This window comes from Fringilla coelebs (assembly GCF_963513975.1).
Source record: "Fringilla coelebs genome assembly, chromosome: 18".
Lineage (NCBI taxonomy): Eukaryota > Metazoa > Chordata > Aves > Passeriformes > Fringillidae > Fringilla > Fringilla coelebs.
The window spans coordinates 9,153,378-9,176,457 of NC_140044.1; the positions used below are offsets into that span (position 1 = coordinate 9,153,378).

General features: G+C 56.5%; 3 protein-coding genes across 3 annotated transcripts; 2 read left to right on the plus strand and 1 right to left on the minus strand.

The window, feature by feature from the left end:
- The first annotated feature begins 2,206 nt into the window (after nt 1-2,206).
- On the plus strand, nt 2,207-4,661 carry SYS1 (SYS1 golgi trafficking protein). Its single transcript, XM_084217816.1, has 3 exons — nt 2,207-2,388; nt 3,002-3,069; nt 3,616-4,661. The coding sequence occupies exons 1-3, from the start codon at nt 2,227-2,229 to the stop codon at nt 3,854-3,856; spliced, it is 471 nt and encodes a 156-aa protein (XP_084073942.1). The 5' UTR covers nt 2,207-2,226; the 3' UTR covers nt 3,857-4,661.
- Nucleotides 4,662-8,464: 3,803 nt separating this feature from the next.
- LOC311160860 (neuritin-like) lies at nt 8,465-11,865 on the minus strand (the record flags this gene model as incomplete). Its single annotated transcript, XM_084217983.1, has 3 exons — nt 8,465-8,690; nt 11,265-11,412; nt 11,823-11,865. 3 exons carry the CDS (start codon nt 11,863-11,865, stop codon nt 8,465-8,467), a joined length of 417 nt encoding a protein of 138 aa, XP_084074109.1.
- A 3,213-nt stretch (nt 11,866-15,078) lies between these two features.
- On the plus strand, nt 15,079-22,966 carry DBNDD2 (dysbindin domain containing 2; the record flags this gene model as incomplete). Its single annotated transcript, XM_084218093.1, has 5 exons — nt 15,079-15,091; nt 15,931-16,206; nt 20,881-21,036; nt 21,457-21,600; nt 22,376-22,966. The coding sequence occupies 5 exons, from the start codon at nt 15,079-15,081 to the stop codon at nt 22,582-22,584; spliced, it is 798 nt and encodes a 265-aa protein (XP_084074219.1). The 3' UTR covers nt 22,585-22,966.
- Nucleotides 22,967-23,080: the final 114 nt, after the last annotated feature.

The window sequence follows — 23,080 nt, forward strand, 5'->3', positions numbered from 1 at the left end:
CTGTCCAGGGAAGGAGGGAGCCTCAAATCACACCTCAGGCTCAGCTGTGGCTATTCCATACCTTCAGTCACGAGGGCAGCCACCAAGCAGGGGGGAGCCTCAAATTCCAAAGAGATTCAAGTCAACACCTCCCAAAACACTGGTTTGTACCATGTGATACCATGGACTTTTGGATAAGTCAGATAAAGATACCCAGCAATGATACCAACAGTGCTACCTTACACTAAAGCTTGGAGCTTTAGTCAGCTTTGTCTAAACTGACAAAATTTTTGCTGGCAAAGGAAGGTTAGTACTATGAGGGGCTAAAAAAGAAATAGGTAAGTGAGAGTCAATTTCTAAGCGATGGCTTGCCTGTCTCTGAGGGCCAAACACAGCAGATTTCAGGAAAGGAAACCAATTTCTACCAAGAATTAACAAAGGAAGTGTCAAGTCTCACAATTTATGCTCAGCAATGTGATGGCAGCAGACAGCACTGACAAGACTGGGATTTTCCCCTATTCATTTCTACACTGGCTGAGGCTGGAGCTTCTGCAAAAATAAATTCTCCAAAGGCCTAAGTGAGAACTCAGCAATAGTGGCCCATGTCCACCACACATGTGCCTCTGCCTTGCACAATCTTTCCTAGGAAATGGTCTGGGAACAGGGAACAAAATGTGTCAAACCTGGCTCAGCACAGAAATTCACAGAATGAGGAAAGGAAAACATACAGCAGAGCTGCATAGGGAACTTCCCATAAGAGGCATGGAAAAAACGTCATGAGAGCCTGTCAGAGATCATAATCTGTGTTCCCATAGCCAGCATATTCCACACCCACGACTGATGTAAGCCTACCCCCTCCCTCAGAACCTGGATTCCCCTTTTTATTCCTTCTGCTCTCTTTTCCAGGTGAAAACAGCTCTTGTGGGAACTCCCCCATCGACCGAAACAGCCCCGGGGGTGCCTCCTCTCCTTTTTCCAGCAAAGATTTCATCTCCAAAATGCTCCGTTGTCCCACACAGCCTTGGGAATTTTGCTATTAAGTCAGTGACAATTCTTATACCTGAAACCAAGCAATCAGGACAGCTCACAACAAGTCCCAGCAGCCAGGAGATGATCATAGAAGGGGTACAGTGGAGCATGAGGGTGTCTGGCACCTGGCCACTTCATGAGGCTAAATAGAAGAAATCAGCATGTATCAGAAGAAACCTCCCAAAAGAAGCCAACCCAGCCCTGTAACGGCAGGGCACACCAGGACTCAGAACAACATCCTGGTACCCGATGGCCTAGAGCTAAAATGAGCACAGCTGGGCAGCAGCTGCCAAAAGCCTCTGCGCCTACAGGAACTGGCCTGGAAATGAAAGGAAATACCCGGGGACAATAATTTCTTGTATGGTTGGTATTTGGGTCTTTAGCAAGGGCTGCTCAACCAAGTTCCTGAACACGCTGACACCAGTGCAGATGGGCAGGGGCTGGGGAAACCTTATCTCCAAAATCCCCTGTTGTCCCACGCAGCCTCGGGAATTTCACTGTTCACACAGCGACAATTCTCATACCTGAAGCCAAGCCAACACCGCGGCTCGCTGAGGCCACCAAACCCAGCCCGCGCAGCCAAGAGCTGATCACAGGAGGGGGACTCTGCCTCTTTTAGCAACTTTTAGCCAAATTACTGAAGGCACCGACCCAGGGCAGGGGACAGGGCTGGGGACGCGCTTGGCTGACAGATGTGGGAGAGCTGGCGCTGGACACTGGGCACGGAGGGCAGCCGGGTCGGAGATCGTAGCTGGGAGTCGGGGGCAGCGTGCGGGGTCGGGATCGGGATCGGGCGGGGTCGGGATCGCGATCGAGCAGGGTCGGGGACACCGGGAGGGGTTAGGATCAGGATCGGGATCGAGCCGGGTCGGGGACACCGGGAGGGGTTAGGACCAGGATCGAGCGGGATCGGGATCGGGATCTAGATCAGGATCGAGCGGGCGCGGGGCAGCGGGCGGGGTCGGGGACACCAAGCGGAGTCAGGATCGGGACCGAGCGGGGTCGGGACCGGGGTCAGGATCGGGACCGAGCGGGGTCGGGGCAGCGGGCGGGGCTCGGGGACACCGAGCAGGGTCAGGATCGGGACCGAGCGGGGTTAGTGACAGAGCGGGGTCGGGGCAGCGGGCGGGGCTCGGGGGCGCAGCGGGTCCTCCCCCGCGCCAGGGGGCGCTCTGGCGCGGTCGCGGCGGCACTTCCGTCGCGGGCGGCGGGCGGGCGATGGCGGCGCAGTTCCGCAGCTACGTGTGGGACCCCGCGCTGATCGTGGCGCAGATGGTGCTGCTGCAGGCGGGATACTACAGCTCCTTGGGGCTCTGGCTCGCCCTCCTCGGCACCCTGGGCAGCACCGGGCCCTCCCTCCAACAGGTGTTCAGCGACGAGGTGAGGGCGCGCCCCGGGAAGCCGCGGTGGGCACAGGCCCCTGGAGCGGGGGGATTTGCTGGGGCTCTCCGGGCGAGGCAGAGCCCGCTCCCGTGTGGGCATTGCCGGTGCTAGGGACAGCCCCCGCCCGGTGTGCTCCCCTGCCCCATGTAGCAGCCCCCCAATGCATAGACCTGCTGTCCTGTGTAGGTGCCCCAGTGTGGAGGTAAAGCCGTCCCTCTGAATAGGTACCCGGGGTAGAAACAGCACTTCGGTGTATGGTGGGAGGTAGCCCCCATATAGGGGCAGACACGGTGTGCAGTTGGTGCCCCTGTGGACAGGGAGCACCTCGGTCTGTAGGTGATACCCCCTTGTACAGACACCCTTTATAGGTACTCCCGGTATAAAGAGTGCCCTACTCCCTAGAAATAACCCCACTATGGACGCACACCCTCCATCCCCAGTTTAGGTGGTTCCCCTCAGCACAGAACCAGACCTTTCCCTTTCCCGTAGGTGCCCCCAGACAGACAGACATGTCCAGCTCCTCCTGTAGATCCTGATCCATGCAGGGCTGTGCCATGGGAGACTGGGGCTGCGATTTGTGCCGCGGGTTCCTACTAATAGTCCCATGTAGATTTTAGGCTTCTCAACCCCGCCGGGGAGGCTCTCCATGATGGCTTTCATCCTCAATGCACTCACCTGGTAAGTCTGCAGCTAGCTGGAGCACCTGCATCTTGTCCTTTTGTACCATTAAGCTGTAAAAGAATTCAGTGTGGTGTACTGCCTCTCTCCAAACATCTCCCAAAATCCCTGTGCCTTCTTAAGCACATCTGCCGAGGGCAGTTGGGAACTGGTGGCTCTTGGCTTTCTAGAACCTGGAAAAGTCATTTCACTTCTCTGCCTCGGTTTCCCAGCTGGGAATGAGATTTGCTTTTGTGGGAGATTTTACTAAAAGTTAGAATTAATGGATTTCAGCAAACACTAATGTATTAGGACATAATTTATAAATTCCTGTCTGTTCTCTGCATTAAAATCTAATTTTCCTGCCATCATGTAATTAAAAGCTGTAAGCCTGCAAGTCTTGCTGCAGCAGCCAGGAGAGAGGTCAGAAACAACCCATTCTTAAAATATTGGAAGAAGTTTTAAACCCACTGCATAATCAGCACTGACAGCTGCTGATAGCTCTTGCTGCAGCACCTTTTCTGTCGGTCTGGTGGAGTTCATTAATCACTTGCCTTTACTTTGCAGTGCTCTGGGCTTGCTGTATTTCATCCGGAGAGGGAAGCAGTGCCTGGATTTCACCGTCACCGTTCACTTCTTCCACCTGCTGGGCTGCTGGATCTACAACTCGCGCTTCCCCTCGACGCTGACGTGGTGGCTGGTGCACATCGTGTGCACGGCGCTGATGGCGGCCATCGGCGAGTACCTGTGCATGAGAATAGAGCTGCGGGAGATCCCCCTCAACTCCGCCCCCAAATCCAACGTATAGACTGCCGCTGGCGACCACATGCTGCGTTTTGTCATTGTTCCCAGCACAATGCATCCAATGCCTCAGAATCATCCCTGAAGAAGCACAGCCGGTCTGTTTAGACTTTATGGTTTTGGTTTTTTTTTCCTTTGGACCTCGGTGACTGCATGAGCGTGAGCCTCTCCTCTGGCATCGGCTGACAGCAGGGGAGGAGCAGATGTTTATTTTGTTAACACAAAGTATTAATATGACTGGATGGAGAGTGTGCCCTTAAACTCTTCACTCATGGGACTGTTAAAAGCCAGGTAGCAAAACTCGGTGCCGTGAGGAGCATTTGGAATTTAACGATGTGGGAGTGCCCTGAATGGGTAACACAATGGTCAGCTCTTCTTGCTGGAGCTGGCACTGGTGAGCAGTGGGGCTGGGAGCTGCTGCTTCCAATCTGTGACTTCTTTGGGCTTTGCTTGGGAAAGAGTCAAGGAAGTGAATGGATGGGGAAAAAGAAAACAGTTGTACTTACCTGAATCACCAGCTGAGACACTAAATAATAACCTGTAACGTTAGATGGGTTTGTTTGCTGTTTCCATGTTTGATACATAGAGGTGACAGACAGCAGTTTGCTGAAGAAATCTTTTGTAATAATAAAAATATAATGTTGCTGTGAGTGTTACGGCTCTCCTGGGAAGCTGAGCACTTCAAGAAATACCACGAGTGTCTGTATCATGGCAACAGGAGGATGCAGCCAGAGAACACTTGGCTCTGAGGTGCCCACTGTCTGGGGCACATAAAATTTCCTGCAATAAACATTTCATACTCTGCTCTGAAAGGGAGGCATCATTGAGTGCTGTCTCGGGAAGTTAGCTGGCATAACTCCCCTTCAGAGGGAGTGTCAGCAGTCCAGGATCTCCACATGTCCAGCCTGAGGCTGGAGCTGTCCTGGGGAAGCCTGCAGAAGTGTCCTGGAGCCATGATGCTCTTCCCCCTTGGATGGGCTTTCCCATCAGGCTTCAGCAGTCCAGCAACAGGTCTTGCCTGGTAGAGGTGATTTAAGTAAGAGACTGTTGCTATTTCTTGAATATTTAGAGGTCCTTCAAATAAACTGGCCATCCCCTTACTGCTGAGGGTCCAGAGCTGGGTGGTTCCTCCAGATGCAACAGCCCAAGCAAGCAGCCCCACAGCCTGCCTGGTTTCCACTGAGGGATGGCCATGTGCAACCCCAAATGAGGGCAAAGCCAGGTCTAGAGACAGATTTTTCTCCTGTGCAGCATCTTGCTGCAGTAACTCCCCTTTGTATGTTAATATTTGTAAGTTTTAGTTTGCATAAATAATTTGCTAATTCAGTTTGTTGAAAAGTAGTGGGATGATGTGAGACTGATAAACTCTCTCTGAAGGTGCTCTTTTGAGTTCTGTTACTGGGCAGCTGAGCTGTGTTTCAATCCCTGCTCTCAAACTCAGACACTGTAAATGGGGGCAGGATGACATCCTGCTGCTTTACATACTCAGCAGGTCTCAGAGGAGGATTTCTGTCTAAACAAATGTAACCAGCACTTTTTATACTGGGGAATTTCACCAGGAGCCCGTCCTGACCAAAGCCCCTGTAAACAGAATTTCAAACAGCAGCAGCCTTTCAGAGGGAAGAGTTTACACAAGTGTTTCTCTGGGCAGGAGCCAGCCTGGAGGGCCACCCAAAGGTCACTTCCTAGGGCTGCCCCTGCAGCAAGACAGTCCATCCCTTCTCAAAATCTGCTCATTTTTCACGTACAAGGATACTTGCCTTTCTCCCAGTCACTCAGCCTGGATATAAACTGGTCTCCAGTAGGTGCCAGTATCTCCCTCAGAAAGGAGCAGGGAGTGTGCTGTGCTTGGGATCAGGGCGTGGGGCAGAGGGCAGTGCTGCCTCGGGGTGACGAGTACTGGTGTGCTGTTAGTCATGTTTTAAGACTCCTTCAGGGTCATTTTGTCCTCTGCTGCTTCTTGGTGCTATTCTTGAGAAAGAACATCCCAGTCCTGCAGGGACAGGGAAAGCTTGCAGGTTTACTTCAAGGCTTAATACCACACCAAAGCCTTGTGTGAACTCCTGTGTTCAGGGCTGTTCTTGAGGCAAGCAGGAGCTGAGGATTAATTACAGTGAATTTGAGAGCACAAGGAGACAAAGCCACGTTCTTCCAACTGCTCCCAGAGTTGCTGTGGGTCTGTATTTACAGAGCTGCCACCTTTGTTCCCCTGCAGGAACAAAGGTGAAGACTTTGGACTAAAGAACACTTAACCCATTTCTTTTTGAATACACAAGATATGCTGTAACAGCTTCAGCAGCTCCCCTGGGGGAGAGATCTGGGGACAGCTTTGTATCTGGAGATACTCACAGCAGGCCATGAGGAGAATCCTTGACAAACTGGGGCTTTAACACAGGCTGCAGGGCATCCCAGGAGCTGCACTGCACCAGCATGAAGTGTGCTGTAGGATCAGAAATCTTTCTGAAAGGCTGCCTAGGAGAAATGAACCTGTGTATTACTTTTTTTTTTTTTTTTTAAGGACTTCCACTGTAATTGTCCTAGTCATAGAGGAAGTTCTGCTAAAAATGAAATACTGATTGAGGAAACTCATCACTCCCATACTGTGAGACCTAGTTTTCTCTCACATGCTTTCAGTCAGATTTAGAAGCACCTTTGGCTTACAAAAAAAATCTGCTGCTCCATACCAGAACAGTGGCAGATGGTCTTTGTTTCTTAATGAATCTTTGGGGGTTTTTTTGTGTGCAATAGTTGAGGGATTTGCTTCCAGGGAAGATATGTCCCAAGACCTGTTCTTCTCAGACAGTGGCGGTGGCAGTCAGCCATTTGCACCCATGGTTTTGCAAAAGGATTTCTTGCCAATCTGATTCTTTTACCTTCCCTTTCCCCAATGCTGTTTCAACATAGAAAATTTTAAGAGAGGAATTGCCAAATTCAAATAGATGGCAAGGGTTGTGGGGTTTTAGGGGGCTGTGCTTACTTCTTTTCCTAATGGCATTAAACAGTTGTTTAAACAAAGAACAGGTACAGGCTTTGGAGCGAAAATACTCCAGTGTTGGTTGTACATGACTCTCCCCTGGCTTCAGCTTTCCCCAGACACTAAATTTAACAGGGGAGGGGGAACAGGATGAAACAGCAAACAGTGCTGTTGGCATGGAGTACAAAGAAAAAAATGAAGCATCAGAGTGGTTCACTCCAGGTTTTACAATGCTCTGATTTACCCTTTCTCCAGTACTCACCCTAAGGCTTTGTGCCCCAGATGCTGAGTACTGAATACATAAGTAACAACTTGTGCACTGAAGTGCTGTCTGAACACCAGCTGCTCTGGCTTATTTCTTGGAATGTGCTCCAATTTCTTCATTATCTCCTGCTGCTGCTGCAGGAACAGAGTGTTGAGGGGTAGTGAAGGTAAGAGGAAGAACACGTGAATGCCAGAGGAAAGCTGCACGACCCAACAGCACTGTTGGGACCAAGATCCTTTGCTCTAGAAGCTTGCCCAATGCCTGGAATGCATCTGGTGGGATCTGTGGAGTCAGCAGGGCCCTGGTTTCCCTGCTCACACTGTGAGCACGCACCCCATGGCCCTGTGCAGCCAGGCAGGGCACAGAGATCCATCAGCATCCTTAAAACACAGACTGCCTTGGGCCAAGCCATAATATTGTTGTGTTTCTCCAACATACTCAGAAATCACTTGCAAACACCTCTCTGTTCCAAATACTTCTGTGCTTGTACTGAAGCTGCAAAACTGACAACACTGAGCCACAAAGGAGACAAGAGGAGACTGTGCTGTTGAGCTTGAGCAAGGACAAATAACTTCTGCCATGCTGTTGGCTCTACAACAAACTTTAATACTCTGGAATTACACACTTCTACCCACAGCTGCTTACAGGTACCTTGGGGAAAGCTTTAAAGCAGAAGAGTTGCTATAAATCCCTTTTGTCCTCCTAGCTTGATATTCCTTCTCCCCTCAAATATTTTTCACCTCTGTCCATAGGAAAGGGATTTACACATAACACAGAAGTTACTCAGGAATTCAGATGTGTGCAAGAGAAGTCATGCAACTGTGGTTATTGTTCAGCAGGGGTTTTACCACATCCTCAAAGAAGAAAGGCCAGTGCAGGGCAGTAAGGTCTCCCTTCAGCCTGTGACAGGACAGACACCATCCCCTGCACCTCATGGAGCAGTGGGAAAAATACCCATCTTGTTTTGAGTGTCAAAAACCCTGGAGAGTTGATCTGGTGGAAAGAGTCAGCAAAGTAAACAGGTTTCCTTCCAGTTGCCATAAGAGTGCAGAAGTATCCAGCATTCATCCTTTTTCCAGAATTCATCATTTCTCCACAAATCCTGTGCCCTGTATTTACAAGTTCCCAAATCTTCCGACAGCCAGATCTGTGCTGTGCCTTGAGGCAGAAGGGGGAGAGGAGTTACTCCAAATTACAGAGAAATTTCAACACCCTGGAGATGCTGCCAAGCTCTTCCATGTCTCACAGGCACAGGATGGAGCTGGGAGTTTCTGAGCTCCACACAGTGTATTCCTCAAAGGGTTGGAAAAGAGATCTGAGAGATGCCACGCCACACCCTGCCACCACTTCTGTTGGGATACTCACAGAGCTGCAGTTTATAAGTTCAGCCAAGTGACGATGAGGGGGATGCTGAGGATGGAAATGTTGGGAACGTGGGTCCAGGCAGAGCTGTGGGCCATGCTGGGGCTGCAGAGGTCAAACAAGCTGCCTTGAAATTTGTTTTTTCGGGACTCCCTTCTCAGCATCTCCCAGACAGCTGCTGCTTCCTTCTGGCACTCCCAGAGCACTGTCAGGGCGCAGGTGTGGAATTCATCCCAATACCTGCAGCCAGGGAGACACCACACTGTCAGTCCCTTTGCACTCCCACAGTGCAGGATGCCAGGCAGAGCCTTGCTGCCCTGAGCCTGCCCTCTGAGCAGCAACAGCCCTCGTGTTTTGTGCAAGCTTCCCAGACTATTCATCCCCTCCATCATCTGCCAGACCATCTTGGCTAAAACTCCAAATCTCAAAACACTGAAATTATTTATTCCTTTTATTCCTTCCCCCCCCCTCCCCCCTTTTCTCTGGAAGTCAATAAAATCCATTATTTTCCATCAACAAATGTTTCCCTGAGTATCTCACACAGGCTGCAAACAAAGGCCCAGCACATCTCATTCATCACTTTCTCCAAGCAGAGTCAAGGGCAAATGGGAGCACAAAGCATGGAGAAGGACAAGAGCTCCCACAGGCTGTCTCAGCTTTCCTGAGGTACGAGCAGGGGCAGGAGGAGTTAGTCACTGTGTTCTCATTAGAATCATCTCCATTTATCTGCTGGGTATTACTTTCATAAGTAGAAGCTGTTCAGTTGAAAGAGGCTTTTGGAGACTACCAGAAGGAAAAGAGAAAACAGGCAAAGATAACCCGTGGTCCTGCAGGAATAAAGCAGGAGCTGCTCTGCTGTCCTGTCCCACAAGGGCTGGGGCTGGGCACCACGCCCAGCTCCCTGCAGGGTGGAAGACAGGAGTTTAGAGGACAGGAGCAATTGCTCTGACACCTTCCCCGTGTCTGCCAACACACCAGGCACACGTGTCACCCGTCAGGAAGGGGATGCAGTCCAGCTGGCTGAGAGGGGACACTGTGCACCTGTAAAGGACAGCACGGCGCTGTCTGAGGGCACTGTGCTGGAGATGACACTTTGTGCAGACAGGCAAACCTGAGCACTCTGCTTGCTCAGAGCCGGGGCTTACGTCAGAACGCCAGCTGTGAGGGAGTTCATTAAACCGAGTCACTGTGGCAGAATAAACGTCCCCAGATAATGAGAAAAGCTGGTGCCAGCCCTGGCAACCTCCAGCGCTGGCTCCCGACCTGCAGCAGCAGCAGGCAGCTCTGACAGGTAAGAGTTAAACCTGCCCCATGTCTTCAGGCAAGACAAGCTCAGGAAGGTGAAGGAGAACGGCAGCTCCAGCCTGGATCTGCTTTCAGCTTTCCCAGCCTTTCACCCTTCACAGCCCCCATCTGCTCAGGCAGCAGGCTGCTGGCAAGTGCCTTGCTAGGCCAGCTCTGGGGCAGCGCTGCACACCGAGCTGAGACCCCACCAGACCCCCAGAGCAGCTCCTGGCTCCCTGTCCATCCCTCACCCACACTCCTGGAGAGGGGACCAGCTCCAGAAATGCAAGCAGCAGTGGATAAGGCTAAGTGTCAAAGGCAAATAATTCAGAAATATTTCCTGGCAGGAAGCTGGGTCATCATCAGTTTCCTGCCAGGGAAGATCTCAGGACCTGTTCAGGGATGGTCTGTGCCTCTGGGCTGCAGGAAAATCTCAGCTCACATGTTTCACATGAGCTTCAGCAAAGGAATCGCTCCTCCCGCAGCCAGGAGCAGCATGGGCTGCTGACTGTTGGGTGTTTTCTAATACCAAGAAGCCTCCTTAAAAAAAACCCAATCCAAACAAACCAAGAAGTATAAATTCTGTCCAAACCAGAGCAGTTCCCACTTCAACCCACCCATAGGCAGGTCCCAGAGAGGCTGTTCATCCTGATCCGGGCTGTCTCCTGGAGAAGGGGGAATACAGAGCAGGTCACAGCCTGCAGGGTGGTTTCCAGCAGCTCAGAAAGCATGACCCCAGGGCACTCAGCCCTCCACCTTGTTCTGCCAGGTTTCCACAGCCCCCAGGCACGTGGGTTTTCCCTTCCTTGCTAGCTGCATTTCCTTGTAACTCCTGTTCACTCCCCACAGCTTGCTCTGGAGATGCAAAGCTGCCTGCATTTATCTCTGCAAACATTTTACATCCACCTTGCTTCTTCTCCTAGGCTGCTTTTTAAGCAGACCTTACTCCAAACCTGCCCAACACCCCCCCTCATTGCCCAGCTCTTCTTCAGTTCTGTTAAAGCTAACATCCTCTCAGTATCATCATCTCAGGGCATCGCTATAAACTCGGGCAAACCAGGGCTGGGACAAATCCAAGCCTGAAGGATGAAGGGTCCAAACAGGGAGGGAGAAAGCTTCTTTTGGGCTGCACGTGGTGCCCGGTGGAGGCAGCTCCCAGCAGCGTTGGGCACCGGGGCAGAGCACTGCCTGAAACCTGGGGTGCAGGGGAGATTTTCCTGGGGAGCAGAGCAGGTTGCATCCCTCCAGCTCCACTCCACTCCACTGGCTGCAGGCATGCAGAGACTGATGGGACCAGTGCTGGGGCTGGAGCTGCTGCCAATACATACAAACAGGGATACAAACTCCAGTGCGAGACAGGTAGGAGATGGATGGATGGACGGACAGAGAAAAGAAGCTGGCTGGGTCAATCTGAAACCGGAGTGAGGTGTGGAGCCCATGTGTGTGTGCAGGCACGACGGGACTCAGGAGGGCAGGAGACTTCAGACAGGGACAATGCCGAAAGCCAGGCTGGCCATGCACCGTACTCACCTGCAGACCCGGCGCAGTCCCTGCAGCTCGATGCCCTCCTCCTCCTCGTACGTGGCCATGCTGTCCCCCAGCTTGAGGACGCAGTCCGAGAGGCCGCGGTAAGCGTCGGCGCAGGCGGGTCCCGCTGCCAGCAGCCCGGCCAGGTGCCCTGCCAGCACCGGGGGACGAAGTGAGCGCCGGCACCTCTGGGGACAGAGCCCACCCCCGCCCCGGGGTGCCCCGGCTGGGCGAGCGGCCCCTTCCACGCGGGACCGCCTCTAGCCCCCGCCGCCCCCCGGCTGTGCCCGGCATTGTGGGGGTCTGCCCAGAGCCCGGCGGGCCCGAGCCCAGTCAGCCCGGGCTGCCATCCCGGGACCTGCATCCCCGGCCCGGGGCGGGGGACAGCGACCGGCGGGGGGACGGCCAGCGGGAGCCGCCGGGGGGAGCCGCGCAGACCCCTTCCGAACGAAGGCAGAGAGGGAGGGAAGAAGGGAACCCTCATCGCATCGCCCCCTCCCCCGGACACCCCGGACACCGCCCGGTCCCCCCGCCCCGATCCCCGCCCGGGCATCCCCTCACCCAGGGCGAGGAGCAGCACGGCCGGGCCCCGCCGCTGCCCCATCCCTCCGCCGGGCTCGGGCTCCAGCCCCGCTCCGCTGCCAGTGCCGGTGCCAGTGCCGGTGCCCGCACCACCGGGGCCGGCAGCGCTCCCCTCCCTCCCGCCTCCGCGGGGAGGGCACCCGTCCCCAGTCGCCGCTAATGAGCGGCTTCGGCCGCGGCTAATTAAGGAGGGGGCTGGGCCGAGGCTATCGAGCGTCCAGGGGCACCCCCGGCCACTCACCCCGCAGCCTCGGGATCCCGCAGCCCTGCACCTCCCCGCATCGCATCTCGCCGGGACTCTCTGCCAGCACCCACCGCTGCCCACACCCTGCATCCACCTCCGGGAACCAGCGCCCACGGCGCCCCGGTACCAGCATCCGCACCCCAAAGGCCCCCAGCCCCTGCCCACCGCAGCCTCTGCTGCCCACTCCGTGTCTGACACGAGTCAGGGACATGGGACAGTGCCCGCTGCCAGCAGCAGGATTCCGGGCAGGGCGGGGATCTCTTCGCTTGGCTTGAGTCTCTTGAACAGCACAGGAGAGCACAATGAAGGGTGGGAAACAAAACCCAGAGCGTTTGAAAGGTCAAAGGACTAAACCTCAGCACCTACAGCTCCAAAACCTTCTGCCCAGACCCTGGCTCAGCAATTCCCAAGGCTGTGTGGTCTTTGTGGCATCAATTGTGATTTTGCATGAGCGTGGCTTGATCCCAGCTCTTGCTCCAGGAATCCCTCTGGCTCCAGCAGGAAGGGGAACAGAAAGTTTCCTGTCTGCTTTGGTGGCATTGCTGTGGAGGCTGGTGATGTCAGACCCCTCTCTTTGCTGGTGACAGCTTTGCTCTTGGGGACACTGCTTTGCACCAGCCCATGAACGTGACTAGCGCCAGGACCCTCATAAGTGGGGCCCCTCTGTGCACAGACACCCTCACCCCTGGGGCAGCTGTGCCACCACACCCTGACACCTCCGGCCCCAGGAACCCAGAGCAATTGGAAACTACAACTCTGCAAATGCTGCATGTACCCAAATCTAATGCAAAAAGAGCTGTGGTGTGAAAACCAAAGACTATTTCTTTAGGAAAGATCAACAAAACCAATGAACTACAACATTTATTTACAGAGGAGTGCCACGTGCTACATCTTCATCAGTCCTGGGAGAAAATCAAGCAGCATGTTCATTTCAGTCAGGCACATTCCATTTACCACCAGCCTGGGACACACAGGGGAGAGCCTGGCCCAGAGGTGTCACAACATGCCCACAGCTACCTGCAGGGACAAGCCAGCCCCAAGGGCTCATCCCAAGAACCTGCACAATGCCCCAGGACACACAGGGCTGCTCCATGGCACTAAGAGCAAAATCTGTGCAGAATAGCTCAGCTGACTGTAAAGAAGTGGGATATGATGGAGAGGAAATTCCTCTGGGACAGGCACCCTCTGCCAGCCCTGCCTGCTCCTTCATTGGCCCAGGCTGGTGTCCTGCTGTCCCCACAGCACGTCCCAGCTCCACCTGCTCTCGTGCCAGCAGCTGGCAAGCAGGAATGTCTGTATGGCATGGGGCCCGAGGACACGGGGACAGGACACCCCCGGGGCTTGGCAGGAGCCTCTCCCAGCACCACACAGGGACTGTTAGCACTGCAACCGGGGGTCTTCCCTCGGAACAGGGCATGGAAAAGGAACAGGCTGGCTCCAGGCACGGAGTGCTGGTGCAAACCCCATCCAGGCTCCCCCCACCTCGCCTCGCCTGCGGAGATTCTCGTTTCTCGGCAGCCACATTCCTTTGAGCGTGTTTATGGCTTTTCTGTCTCCCCGCTGTCCCAGGCTAAAATCGCCCCTTTTAAGGGAGCCACAGGACCACGGGTTGCTGGAGCTTTGCCGGCTGCAGGCTGCTCCCTTGCAATATATCGCCTCATTTACTGGAAAAGCAGCCTTGCCTTGCCTTGTTTTTTTTCTTAACTCCACAATTTTCTGATGGAGTCAAGCTGCAGCTCACTCCACATCCACGCATGCCTCCCAGAGAATAAGATGTATTTTCACCAGCAAGTGATTCACCTGTGCCTGGAACTGGTTTGCCTTTCCTTAGCTGCCGATTCCTCCCCAGCTCCATCCTCACCCCGCAGCTCCCTGACTCACCTCCCAAACCTCTAATAAACGGGAAAAACCTGAGCAGGAAGGGCAGGAGGAACAAGCCACCTTACATTTTCTCACAATGACAGGGGCACTTTGATGCTGCCCCCCCTGGGGTCTTTTGGCAGGGGCTGGACTCCGCATCGTGGGGAGAAGAGGTGACATTCCCACCTGGGCTCGTGACCTGGGTATTTGCGGAAAGGGCGGGGGCTGTTGACACCAGGCAGCGCTGAGAGCCTGCACTGGAGGCACAAGGGAGGCAGGGATGCTGCGGCAGCCGAGACAGACCCTGCAGGTTTCTGGCAAGGCTTATTCTTAGGGCTCCGTACCAGAAGTGGAGACTCTTCACTGACTCCAGCGTCACTTCTGTCCCCTCTCACCTTTTGGCCCGGGGCAGGCACGCTTTGCTACGAGTAAAAAAAAAAAAAAAATCATTATGTAGAGCTGGCTTGCCTGCAATGGTTTAATTGGAATAAAATGTGTGCCCCGCTGAGCGGCACGGCTTGTGCTGAAGAGCCAGGATGAGTCAGGCTCGGTGCCGATGATATCAGTGCTTTTCCAACGCCCTCCCGGCAAGGCAGGATGAAGGGGCTACGACAGCGAGGGATCTGGGAACGTGTCACTCTGCACGGGGAGCACCCACATGTGCTGTCCCCGCAGCGGGATTCGGGATGCAGTGAGCTCTGGGGACCTCGGGGTGCTCCGGAAACTCGTGAGCACACAAACAGCCTCCACGCCTCGCAGCAGCGCCTGGTGCCAAAAGACACAGACGTGTCACATAGCAGAGACCTGAGCTAATTCCCCGGGCTTGCCTCCTCGCCCCTCTGCTGGCAGGGCCGGCCAGGGGGGCAGTAGGGACGGTGCCGACAGGCTGATGCTGCCCCGAGGCCACACGGAGCTGTGAACAAGCCAGCGTCGGCTGGTACCCAGCAGAGATTTGGTCATGCAGCTGCTCAGAGACCATAAGCCCCCACTCGTGCTACACCAGCCTGGTCCCCCCGAACCGCAGTGCTGGCACCCCACACTACAGGTCAACATCAGGCAGGAAGGACTGGGAGTGCCTATGGACAGGGATAAACATTTACGTGGACAGTGGAAGTTGAAGCCAGCCCCGGGATGCAGGCTCCGGGTACCCAGCACAAAGCCGGGTTTCGGCAGCAGGAGGTCCCAGGAGAAATAGGGGGGACAGCAAAGCAACAGTAGCCAAAACAGAGCTGGGACACAAACAATACCCAGTTATCTTTTGTTATACAGACAGTGAGAGGAACACACTGAGAACGGGACAGGCGGGACACGGCACAGACACTGGAAACTCCCTTCCAGCCGCAGCAAAGGGCACAGTGGATGTCCCCCATTCTGGCTTGGCACTGACCAGGCTCCGGGCAGAGCTGGCGCTGGGCACGGCGAGGCACTGACTCACCCTGCTGAGACACAGGAAGGAGGCGGCGGCCAAGTCCTTGGCCCTGCCAAGGAGCAGCCCTGATGTGCAGGGCTGAACGTGGGAGAAAGCGCCCCGGAGTGGGGTCTGCCGGGGATAAGGGTCTCACAAGGCCAGGAGTGAGATGGGGAGGGCCCATCAATACATGATGCTGTCCTCTCTCCCGCGGGAATGTGTGAGCTGGGCGTTTTGAGAAGATAAGCAAAGAAAAAGCAAGCATAAATGGTAATTTCTCTCCCTGGCCAGGCAGAGCCTCTGCCTCCCCCTGCCCACCTCCTGCCAGCGGGGTACGGCTCCTACCGGAGCAGGGCACCTGCAGCCCCCACTGCGGGCACTGATCTCCGCCTGGGGCGGCTGTGGTGGGGAGGGACCCTCTGCAGGGACCCTTCTTCGGGACCGGGGACCCTGCGTGGGGACACTCCGTGGGTCCCGGCAACGCAGAGACCCGGGTACCGCGCACGGGGACCCTGCTCTCCATGGCGGCCGGGGATACTTCCAGGGGACCTTCTGATTCTCCCTGTGCACGGCAGACCCCATCCCCGCCGCAGGGCTCCCGGAGGCCCCGGCAGCGGCGGTGCGGGACCCCGGCGGGGCGGGAGGGGCGGCCGCGGTGCGGCGGTGCTGGGCGCGCCGGTACCGCCCCGTGCCGCGCCGAGCACCGCCCCGCAGCGCGGCTTGGGAGAGCGACGGCGGCGGGGGGGCCCGCACTGATCCCCGTCCCCCCGCCCGGCCCGGCCCGGCCCGGCCCGGTCGCAGCAGCCGCATGTCGGGGCCCGGGGCGCAGAGCCGCAGCCGGCGGCTGCCCGGTAAGTGCCGACCGCGGGGTGGGCTCGGCGGGATGGGAGCGGGGCACCGCACCGGGCGGGCGGGCAGGGCTCGGGTGCCACATCCCCTCCGTCCTCTCCGCAGCGCCCACCTGATGCCCCTGGCCAAGCGGCTGTGCCCCACCTGCCGCCCCCGGAGCCTCCAGCCCCCGAGCCCTTCGCAGCACCAACCTGCTGCCGGCCCCGCTGCTTTAGGGCAGGGGCTGCCGGGGAGCTCCGTGCCTGGGACGGGGATGCTCGGGGAGCGGGGTGATTTAAGGGACACCTGCTTGGGAAGTGGCAGAGCTCAGGAACCTGTTGGGTCGCGGGCTTGTTTTGGAGTGGCATCGTCAGCCCTCAGAGCGCCGTGGCTGCCGGAAGGAGCGGATCCCCCCGTACCCGCAGGGCTGAGGATGCCGGGCAGAGCAAACTCAGTGGCGAGCGGCGGGGCGAGCGGCAGCCGGGGGACCGGGGCTCGTAGAGGAGCAGCCTGCCAGGCACCGTGCCCGGGTTGTGCCTGCCGTGCCTCGGGCACCGCGCTGCTCTCCTCGGGCACCGCGCTGTTCTCATGCTTCTCCTCGCATGAAAGGAAGCAGGGCCCCGCAAATAGCAGGGTCTTATGACACAGCCTCTGCCGGGGAAGAGCTCCGGGCGGCAGGGAAGGATATTTTTAGTGCTGAGACGCAGGGGATTTGGAGATCGCTCGGAGGAGTGCAGGCGATGAAACCACGGCACACACAGGGGTTACGAGGTGCCGTGTCCTCTCTCTCCATTTCTCCATTCCCCCCCCTCCCTGCTTTTCCCAGCAAGCAGCCCTGCCAAAACCACTGCCTCCCTCGCACTCGCCCGGTGCATTTCCTCTCATCAGGACTACGGTTATTTTTTGCTGTGCTGCAACACGAGGTCAGACGTGCCGATGGAGAACTGTGCAGGGCATTAACACTCAGGCAGCTGGAGTCTGAGCATCCCATCTCTACGTGGCCTGACCCTGCGTGATTCTCTGAGGCATTCCCAGCTCTTCTCACCAGCCGCTTCTCCCAAGGCTGAAGGAGCTGAAAGCCCTTGGGAGTTATCCTTGTTCTGCAGGGGTTGTGCTGGGGCAGGGTGACAGGGAAAGGTTTGCCATCTCTGCACAGCCTCCCAGAAGATGCCAAGGAGCTGCACTGCCCCCCACCCATCTCCTCGCAGACCTGTGGGGGTAGGGCAGGAGGCAGGGGGGTGCATTCTGGCAAGCTGGGGGCAGTGGGGCATACTGGGCTTCTCGGAGGAGCAGAGTCAGGGGTTTGGGCTCCAGGAAGGCTCTTACTCCAGCCCTTTCATTCAGCAGAGAACTGACCCATGCTTGGAGCAACCTCTCACTGAAACTTTGCTCACCTCATCAGCACCTGCTGCTCCTTTTCACAGTCCATATTATTTTTCAGGACCTTCTTTAAATCCCTCGAAATCTCTGCAAGATACTGCAGAGCTGTGGCCTCAAGAAAAGGCCATTCCCATCCTCTCTTGGCCTCGTGCCTTCACTAACAATCCTTCTCCCAACCCAAACACACCCCTCCTATTTACCGGCACAGAGCGGGCGTGCCAGGATCCCGATGGCCATGAGGGATGAAAAGTGCATTCCCTCCCAGCAGAAAGGCAGCTGGGTCCGGGCACACCCTGAGCTGGTACTCCCAGCACCCTCCAGCCCCGTCTGGCCCCTGCCCCATCCAAACTGCATCCCAGAAGTTGCTCCTCTCCCAGGCCTGCTTTGGCAAAGTGTGGATGGGAGAGCTGACAGAGCTTTGCCTCCCAGCCCTCCCACACCTTTCCCTACCACAGCGTGGCCACGAGCCCACACAACGCGAGGGGTGGTGGCCCTTTGGTGTGCCCTGGCAGGGCAGAGGGACCACTGGGGCCATCCTCCTTGCCCACAGCCCACCCTGTGGCCATCTGCCTAGCAGCAGGTGAGAGGAAATCCCTGCGGGGAATCCTGCCCTGTCCTGCCCGCCCAAACTGCAGCAGCGTTTGGCCCCAGTTGCTGTCCAAGAAGCGCTGAATAAGCCGTGAGAGCCGGAAGGATCTGAAGGCAGCGGGGCGCTCGGAGCCGCCGCAGCCGCGCTGGGCGGCTCAGCCAGCGGGGCAGAGCCTGGCTCGGAATGCTGATCAGCCTCCAGCCCCTCGGCTGAGCGGGCTCTAGTAATAACCATGACAATAGTAATAAAAGCCAGGCCACCAGCAGGTACCGACAGATCCCCCACGGTGCACAGGGGCCGCATTGTGTGCGCTAACGTGTCCCGCGGTGGGAACATGCCAGCGGGATGAGACAATCCCCGCGGCTGACAGCCACGGAGTGTGACCGGCCGTCACATGGGAAGGGCCGCGGCAGGGAACGCCGCGCTCCTTTATTTCCCCGGCGAGGGTTGCCGAGGGGCAGCCACACTGGCAGGGCTGTTCGCTCCCCCTGGGCCCGGAAGAGCCGTGCGAGGGGGGAAGGCTCCATCCCCGGCTCTCACCGCGGTCACGGGTCAGGCAGGGCCAAGCACAGCCCCAGCTGCTGTCTCCCGCTGCCGGCGTTCCTTACATAATGGGATCTCAGTGCTCGTGCCCAACTCCCCGACCAGAGCTCGAAAACAAGTTCATAAACAGGTCCTGCTAATTTCTCCCTCAAGAGAAACCCTGGCGCCCACAGGAATGCTGCCACCAGCAGCCGTCATCACTCTCCCCGAGCACACTTACTGCGAGTATCGGTCACGTGCCGGGAGAGCATTAACAGCCCAGATCAGCCGCATTCATGGCGCTCAGGACAGCATCCAAGAGCATTCTGGTTTATTTTGTATTTGCACTGCAGAAGGATTTGGACGCTGGTCCTTACCTCCACACTGAGGTCCCTTTGGCGGGACGTCCCGTGGAGAGCTGGTCTGTCACCCTGAATCCTGGAGCCAGCACAGCCTCTGCCCTGAGCCCAGCCTGTGTACAGCTGGAGCCCGATGGGCTCCCCTCGGTGTGGTGAACTGCGGCAGTTTGCCATGGATTCAGCACAGCTGGACTGGGGAGCTCAGCTCTGCCTGGGACAGCCAGCTGCTGAAGGGAGACAGCTCCATAATCAGTGCCTTGATCACCCCCTCCTTGTCCCTGGCTTCATTCTGTTCTGCAGATAGCACAGGGAGGCTGGAGGTTTTTGCTGTACCCCAGCAGCAGCAGGCTGCAGCCACCTGGTGAGTCAGCTTTCCCAGCAGGAAAGGTTCACTGGCACCACCATCCCGGGCCCTGCACTGAGCCTCGGCACCAGAGCTGGCACCAGTGCTTTGGTCAGACATACCAAGGCAAAGACCCCCTCAGGCAGCCTGGACTGCTGCCCCAGGCATTGCAGGAAGACGCTGAGCAGCCAGAAGAGGACCAGAGCCTCTTCCAGAGTGCGTGGTGAGTCGCCCTGAGTCACGGTGCATCCCCACGTGGTGCTGCCAGCACAGCCCAACCCGCCGGGACAGCACCTGCAGATGATGGGTTTCACTGGAGGATGCCCCAGAAACAGGATGCAGAGAAGCCCTGGAAGAGCTCTCAGGAAGATGTGACGCTGATCTCCATGACATCTCACCAGGCTCAGCACCTTTCTCCAGTGTGGTTCCTGTGCTGCTCCGTGCTGCTGTTAGCCAGCTCCCCTGCTGTCCTTACCCCTCTTCCTGCCAGACAGGGTGGGGATGCTGCTCCCTCTGTTCCCTCCCCAGCCCGGAGGAGCAGAGAGTTTGGGTTGTGCACAGGCAGAGCACAGGATGTTTGTTTGGTTTCCTTGGTTATTACACTGCCTGCTCCAATAATCACATTTTCCTTGTACCGCTTGGGCCAAGTGCAGCAGAAAGGAAATGTGGAATGGCTGAGGTCAAACACCAGCCTGGGAACAGCTGGACCCACCAGCCACAGCCTCTCTGTGCCACTTGCTATTTTGGGTACCCAGCCCAGAAGGAAATTACCAAGACCCAGGATGCAGCAACAAGCTCCTTCAACAGCAGCCCAAGGGTTCCCATCACTCCCTCCCGTGAGGTGGGGACACAAGCACCGGCAGTGAACTGCTTGAGGAATTACAGGAATGAAAATGTTTGTGCAGGCAGAAGCCAGGCTGGCTGTGAGCGGGGATGTGAGCGGGAGCCTGGAGCGTGGGTGCGGCTGCATTTATAGTGACGGTGGTGGCGGGGGTGTGACAGGCAGGGCTGTGCACGGGCAGGGGTGGCAGGGTTGCCAGTTCCTTTCATTCCTTATACATCCTTCAGCCCAGAAAGCCTGGAGCACTAAGGCCAGCTCTTGACCCTGGGAGTTTCCCTTCTTGTTAGCATTCACAGACAGCCCTCTGTTCGGTAGCAGGGAAACTGAAACTTGAAAGTGTGCAAACCGCGGCTGATCTCACACCACTGCCCCTTCCCCCTTGAGAATTCCCTTCAGCAGCTGTGAGCACAGCAGATGGGCTCCCCATTCCTGGCTGCCCTGCACCTCAGGGGAGGGATCTGAGGCTCCAGCACAGCAAGTGATGGTGGTGCTGCTGCTCTGGTGTGTCACATCCATCCACGGTGACTAAATCAATGTGTGCTGGTAAAGCAGAGCAGAAGGGAACCACCAACCATGCAGCACAGTCATGCAGTGTGACCTGGGACAGGCAGAAGGGCTCAGACAGCCCTGCCTGCTCCAACTCTCCTCACCTTCTCTCCCCAGCTGAGATGGAGCAGGCCCAGCGGAACCTGGACGCAGAGCAGATGCAGCAGCAGCAGCTGAAACTGCGGGACAGGCAGAAGTTCTTTGAGGAGGTTTTCCAGCATGATGTGGAGTTCTTCTTCCCCATGTCTCACCTGCAGATTGAGCACCGGAGACGTACGTGCTGTGGGCACCAGCACGGGGCTGGGGGTGTGACACAGGGGACAGTGACACAGGGGTTGGAGATTGCTGGGACATCCCCAACCGAAACAGGACATGCACGTCCTGAACCAAGGTGGGACCACAGTGGCTGTGTGTGGGTGTGCTGTGGGTTGCTCACACCCCTGAACTGAAGGCACATGGGTACCCAGGCTGCTGCCCTGTAGTCTGGCTTTGGGCAGGCTGCATTTTGGAGCAGGGGCCTCCAGAGGGATGTTTTAAGGAAGCATGATTTTCCTGGGACCTCTTACCAGCAAATAGAATTCAGTTCTTTGTGGCAAGGCTGCTCTCCCGTCTCAGGGTCCTGCCTGCACAGAGCTGATGGTGCCCTTTGCCTGTCACTATCATTCACCTTTTCACTGGCCTCTGTCTCTGCAGCCCCCTTAGGCAGCATTTCCTCCATGGAGGTGAATGTGGACATGCTGGAGCAGATGGATGTGCTAGACCTGTCAGACCAAGACACTGTGGATGTGTTTCTGGGCTGTGGGACAGAGGAGAGCAGCATTGCTGGGTCTCTGCCAGGTATGTGCAGTCTCAAGCGTTTTGTGGGCCAGGCTGGAAGCCCTTTCTGCCCCCAGTATCCACACTGACTCATTCCTCAGCCCCAGCCACCCTGTGGGCAGATCCACACCCATGCAAAGGCAGATATTGGTGCTGGGTCTCTGAAGTTGGAAGGACCTCATACTGGGCTGTTCCACATCAGTATCCACCTCCCCAGCCCAGACATCCAGACCCTTGTAAATTCCTTGTGCTGCAGAAGACAGAAGAGCCCAGGCACCTTCCAGAGTTTGTGAGTCAAATTCCCTTTTCCCAAAGCCTCTCTGGAGCATCCAGTCCTTTGTCACAACTCCCAAGATCCCCATCATGCTGCAGAACCCATTGTGCTGAGCAGGAAGGCTGCAGAACCTCTCCACCACCCAGCCACACCCCAGGGAGCAGGGGTCTGCAGGGAAAGCAAGGGGTGCCAGCACATTCCTCCCCACTCACACACTGTGGTGAGGTCAAACCAAAAGTCTCCTCGCCTGCTGTAGTCAACAGCCTCACACAGCGTGGCTCTGAGCCGTGTTTCAGGCAAGATGGAAGAGGCTCCACTGCCAAAAACAGGGAAGGAATGTGCAGCAACTGGCCTGAGCCAAGCCGGGGGTGTGAGGTGGGGAATGGCTGCAGCAGCCATGTGGGGAGTGGTCAGGAATGCACAGCCCACTGAGGAGTGAGAATTGGAGGGGCCATCCATGAAGCTTAGGCAGCAATAAACCTCCAAGAGCCTTTTTCATTCTCATACTGCTCTCTTCTCCAGGGGCAGATGCCAGCCAGTGCCCAGACGAGATCACCCTGCAAGTGCCCAACGCAGCTGAGAGCAAATCTCGCATTTCCTCCACCTCCTCTGCCTCCACGGATTTGAACAGCCTGGACACCAGCGAGGAGGGGGCCGAGACCCCTGTGGTGCAGTCGGATGAGGAGGACCTGCAGGAGGACAGTCCCAAAGAGCAGGTGGTGAGAAGCTAGCAGGCAACTCTGCCCTGCTCCCAGCCTCCTCCCTACGGACTGGCCAGCCCAGAAGGAAAGCTGCTGGTGCTCAGTAAACCCCATCCTGGACCGCTGCCCTGCCAGAGGGGAGGGATGAGTTTCCCCTCCTCTCCCTCCATGTGTTCTCCTGGCAGCTAAAGGAGAAGGAAAGGGGTACTGTAAGCTCCCAAAATTAACTCTTCAGGCTTTGCTGCTAACACTTCCTGCTTCAACCCCCCCCCCACCCCCCAACATGCTCAGCATCCCACAGCCCCACCACCTCCAGAAAGCCATCCCTTAGGATCTCAGTTCCCTCTGCCCTACTGACAAAGGTTCTGTCCAGACAAGCACTTAACAATGGCACAGAGAGAAATAACACTGATCTAACCAAGCAGTGGGTGTGTGTGTCATTGGGGCAAAACAGCATGGGGGATGAGGGTTCAGAGGGGATTGCAGGAGGGAGAGCAGTGCAAAGCCAGTGCGCTCACTGTGCCAC